Source organism: Podarcis muralis, chromosome 8, assembly GCF_964188315.1.
Source record: "Podarcis muralis chromosome 8, rPodMur119.hap1.1, whole genome shotgun sequence".
Taxonomy (NCBI): domain Eukaryota; kingdom Metazoa; phylum Chordata; class Lepidosauria; order Squamata; family Lacertidae; genus Podarcis; species Podarcis muralis.
The window spans coordinates 38,787,232-38,792,381 of NC_135662.1; the positions used below are offsets into that span (position 1 = coordinate 38,787,232).

At 54.5% G+C, this 5,150-nt stretch overlaps 1 protein-coding gene across 1 annotated transcript; it reads right to left on the reverse strand.

Annotated features, from left to right (window-relative positions):
* Positions 1–1,046: 1,046 nt before the first annotated feature.
* On the reverse strand, positions 1,047–4,260 carry SOX17 (SRY-box transcription factor 17). Its single transcript, XM_028736953.2, has 2 exons — positions 3,508–4,260; positions 1,047–2,064 (listed from the first exon to the last, which is right to left on the reverse strand). Exons 1-2 carry the CDS (start codon positions 3,800–3,802, stop codon positions 1,208–1,210), a joined length of 1,152 nt encoding a protein of 383 aa, XP_028592786.2. The 5' UTR covers positions 3,803–4,260; the 3' UTR covers positions 1,047–1,207.
* Between the last annotated feature and the right edge of the window lie 890 nt (positions 4,261–5,150).

Sequence of the window (5,150 nt, forward strand, 5' to 3'; positions counted from 1 at the left end):
CTTTTATTAGATCCCCGGGACCCATGAGCCAAAGGCTCACTGGGGGGAGGCAAGAGAGCCCGAGTTTCGGAGTTGCAGAACGGGGTGGAGTGGAAAATTCGTTTGCACGCAAATCTCCTCTTGACTGCCTTCGGCTTTTTTCACTTCAGCGCTTTAGTTTAGCAAAGAGTAGCGAGGGGAAAGAAAAATCGTGCGACCCCTGCATCTAGAGCCCTGCTTTAGTGACTCCTCTGGAAAGTTCTCCAGCTGAGGGAGAAACTGCCTGCATTTAAACAAACTTTCTGAAGTACTACTAGTATCTGATATAGTATTATTTGGAAAGAAGTGGGGTGCGGATCTTGAGATTCGAGTGCCAGTGAGATTATACTTCAGTAATTGTATGTTCATGGTAACTGCTTTGGGAGATGTCGCGTATTATCGAACTCTCCCCCAAAGTCTAATACCTTTAATATGCCACCTTACAATTACAGATATTGGATGGAGGTAAAACAGACTCTGCTTTATACACATCTCACTCTACAACCTTCCAGCTTCTAGGCAGAAGTCTTATTAAAAGTGCCTACTTCTCCAGGATCCTTGTAGCAGCACCGAGGGGACCCGACAAGGAGTGTGAAGTGCGAATTGTTTGACCAGCTCTCCGTTCTCCTGTTTGGCACAGAGGAAGCTGCCTCGGACTAAGCCAGACCATTGACCCATCTTCCTCCATGTTTTCTACACTGACTGGCAGAGACTCCCCCCCCCCCAAAATAAATAAATGCTGCGAGCTGAACCGGGGACCTTCTGCTCTACCTTCCGCAAAGGTGTTGGGTATATTTACACACGGCGAAGCCCGCAAGAACGACACCATCACTCATAACCACCTGAGTTATTTTATTGCCGAGCTGTTTCCAAGTCAAACGTCTACTGGGGGTTCCCCAAGTCCCACCCCCTTCTGTACAAGGACCCCTTGAAGGAAGCGGGTTCGGAGGCGAAGGGAGAGTTGCCTCCTAGTGAGCTCTAAGGGCAGCCTCGCTGGCTCTGTCCGATGTGGAGGTTACAGCAAGAAGGAAAGGGGAAACGAAGGCTCCAGCGGGTACTTAAAAAAACAACAACCCCGCTCAAAGTTCCCAGGCCTGGTTTCTAAAAATGTTCCAGTCAATAAATTACAATAAATAGAACCGAGGGATCCAGTCCGCTCCTGCCTCTATGCCAGTCCGCCGAGTCCCTCTCACAGCTCCGGGTAGCCTCCCCCTCCTCCCGCGGCTGCGCAGTAGTAAGCGGCGGCAGAGTTCGCCTCCGAGGCCTCGTGGCTCGCATAGGGAGGGAGGCCCAGTTCGCCGGGCCGGCAGCCGTAAGGCAGATACTGCTCGAACTCGGCGCGGTCCACGTCGGCCAGCAGCTCCACGTCGTGCGGGGGAAGGTGCTCCAAGCCGACGGCGGCGTCTCCTCGACGGCAGGCTTGCTGCTGCTGCTGCGCGGGATCCTGAGCAGAGGCGTAGGCGGCCACGGGAGCCGCGAAGCGGGCGCGGAAAAGCCCGGCGCTGCTGCCGGCAGGGGCGCCGTTGCAGGGATATTCGGCCCCAGGGGGCGTCGGGTAGCCGTAGGGCCCCAGCAGGCAGCCGCCTTCGTCGGGCTGGTGAGGCGGGAAAAAGGCAGGCTCCGCGCAGGCGCCGCTCTGCGACTCGGGCTCGGGGGTGGGCAGGTTGTAGCTCCCGAAATGGGCGCCCAAAGGCGGCAGCTGGAGAGGCGCACAGTCTCGGTAGTGGAAGTTCCCGCCGGCGTAGCCGGGCTGCTCGGGATACGGGAGGCCCAGCCCCTCGCAGCCGCCGCCCGCGTCCATGGACAGCCCCAGCTGGTGCTGCGGGTGGTGGTGGTGGTGCTGCTGTTGCTGCTGCTGCTGCGCGGGGAGGAAACCGCCCCCGCCTTCGGCCGCGCCGTCGCCGCGCTTGAGGCGCTTCACCTGCTTCCTCCGCCGCGGCCGGTACTTGTAGTTGGGGTGGTCGCGCATGTGCTGCAGCCGCAGCCGCTCCGCCTCCTCCACGAAGGGCCGCTTCTCCTCCTGGGTCAGCGCTCGCCACGACTGGCCTGTCAGCGCGAGGAGAGAAGGGGGAAAGGTGGTTTCAAACAGGCGCCCACAATTCAACCTCGCCCCAAACTTCGCCACACTCTGCCCGCTAGTCTTCCCTCAGCCAGGCAAGAAAACAAATCACTTGATAAGGCAATCCTAACATTGAAGTTAATCCCATACAGCCCTCACCCCAAACCTCGGCACACACTCTGCCTGCCGGCGTATTCTTGCCTTGGCGCGGACTTTCCCTCAGGCAGGAAAAAAGTCAACTGACAGTCTACTCAGAAATGGATTCCATGCTCCAAGGTAAATGGGGATACGGCCATTGCCTCCCACACCACCTCGCAGCCCTCTCGGGGATGGGCAATCTGTGGCCCTGAAGGGGTTTCTGGATTCCCAGCTCCCATCAGCGTGAAGCAACCATTGGCCGATGGGCCAGAGGTTTCCACGCTCCTCTCAGCAGGGTGTAGGCAAGAGGGATGCGCCTTCGGGGACGCACCTCTTCGGAGCCGGGCCGGTTGGTTCTGGCTTTCGGGGGGAGGATTTCAGGCTGCAGTGAGGTAGCCAGCATTTGAGGGACTGCCACAAGCAGCTTGCTTAATGACTAGAGTATGTGACACTTGGATCCAGGCTTAAAACAAGTGTAGCCCCTTTGGGAGTCGGGATGGCAGAAGACTAGTTTATGTGGATAAACAGTAGCCGAGAGGAGCAGCGCCGGCATTGCGAAGAAACAAAGGCCAGCCGTCCTCCCAGTTGCGAAAGAGTATTTCCCTTCCCGTTCCCTGTGCCAAAAAAGGCACGTCGGATTATAGCAATGTAAATAAATCTATGTCGCTGGAATCCGAATCTTTGCCGTCGGACATTCCATTAGCTATGTCGAGGTTTAAGCCTTTTCAGCCCTCCTGCCCTCTTAGCCAGACCTTTTGAAACTCCCTTAGCCCACCCTGCCTGCGTGGTGGGCGGGATCGAGGGCGAGAGCGGCCTGGGAATTGCTCCTCTGCCCGGTGCGCTCCAAGCTCACGAGTTATTGCTTCGCGTGGCCGAGCCAGCTTCCAAGAGAAGCGGAGATGGCAGTTGCTTTGGGGTGTGCTCCCGCGCATAAAGGCCAACTCCTAGGGGTCGACGTCCCTTTGGCGTCCCCAATAAAATATTGGAGGGGGCCGCCGCCCCCCGTTGATGGGCATTGCCTTTCACTTGGTGTGCATCCCCCACGTCATGTGATCGATTATGCGAGTAGGGGCTTACCTGCCCCCCCCCCAATATATTTTATTCAAGTTGGCACATCTGCTTTCGCGGAGCTACTTGGAACCCCCTTGGATTTACTTCCAAGGGAGCATGCGTGGGATTGTGCTGTTACTCTGTTGTAGGTAACAACAGCAAGGTCTAGGGACTTTCTTTGACATTGGCATCTTACAGCCCCCCGCCCCCCCCCCCCGTTGCCAAGCCTCCCGGGCACTTACCCAGCATCTTGCTGAGCTCGGCGTTGTGCAGATCCGGGTTCTGCTGCGCCAGCCGCTTGCGCTCGTCCTTGGCCCAGACCATGAAGGCGTTCATGGGGCGGCGGATGCGCGCTTCCCCTTTGGCCCGGCCCGGGCCGCCTTGCTGGCCTGCATCGGCGGCGGCGGCCGCCTCGCCCTTGCCCTTGCCCTCCGGGCTCAGCGACTCTGCCCACGGACACTGCATCATGAGCGGAGGAGGGAGCGAGCACCGTCCTTGGTCGTCGCTGCTGGCGTATCCAGCATCGGGGCTGCTCATTGCCACGCTGCTCCGCCGGACCCACCCGCTCCTTGCCCTCGGTCCTCTTCCTGGCGCCCCCGCAAGGCAAATCGGGATGGCTCGCTGCAAGGAGCGCTTGGGAGAGACTCCGAGCGACACTCAGGCGGTCCGCGCTGCCTCTCGACTAGCTGGCGGCCGGCACCGCGCGGCTTCGTTTAAACTGAGCCCGGGCCAATCGGCTTCGTGGGCGGGGCCGGGGACTGTCGCAGCGGGCGAGCAGAGGACCAGTTCCATCTGCAATTCACCTGTATGGGAGCTGGCCAGGAGTAACCTTTCCAGCGACAAGTGGATTTTTCCATGACTTGGGGCTACGTGGAAGTAAATTCCATTGAGATCAATGGGATCTACTTTCAAGTTAAGGGCGATTGGGCTCCGAATGAGAGGGACCCGAAAGTGACTCGTTACAGGTGACCGAAGAGGATGTTTTTGCTTGGGATCACGCTATTTAAGTAGTTTGTTTTTATGGGAGGGAAAATGAACCACTTTCGACCTATTTTATCTGTTTCCTGTCTGCTGGACGTGTTTTCTAGACAGGAAATGTCATTGGTAAATCTGATGGAAGAAATACATTTTGAGAACGGGCTTTAAGAAGTGCGTTTATAATATGTAAGCGTTACATTTGTACATGATACGTTATCGTGTATCATAATTCGTTAAGTTTTTGTATCGCATGGGTACACGCACACAAATGGAGTCTAAAAATATATATATATTGTAAATGCAAGTATCATATTTATTACGGAAAACTGTTCTCTGAATGTACTTCTTTTGTTTCTCAAAAACCTGTTGATGCTTCAGTTGGTATAATTAATTTAGAGTACTTGAACTTTAACTGGTTCATTTCCGATTATTTCAACAGCAGGAACTCAAGCACGTTTTAAGGGGTTTAAGGTTTTTCGCACTTAAGGGATTTCTAACATTTCAGCACAATATTATGCAATGTGTTTTTTACGACGTACATTAATGCACAAAATGAACAAGAGTATCACCTAATAATTTTTAAATGCTTTAAACCTTGTAACCTGCTCTGCGACTTGCTGTTGAAGGGCAGGTAATGAATTTAATCATCATCGTCATCATCACACCACCTGCCAAACCACTATTGTTAACTCAACATTGCGCGGTTATGTAGGGGGTAATGAAAATCTAGGACACTTGCTTCAAAGAACCGGAAGTAAACTGTACTGATTCCAGCGAAAAGGACTCCCAAGTGTAGCTGTAGGTTAGTATTTACGTTAGAAGGCGATGCTATTAAACGCACTGATGCTTACATGCTTTTAATTCGGATCTAATATTTTTTCTGAAATCAGTGGTACTTATTTCAGCG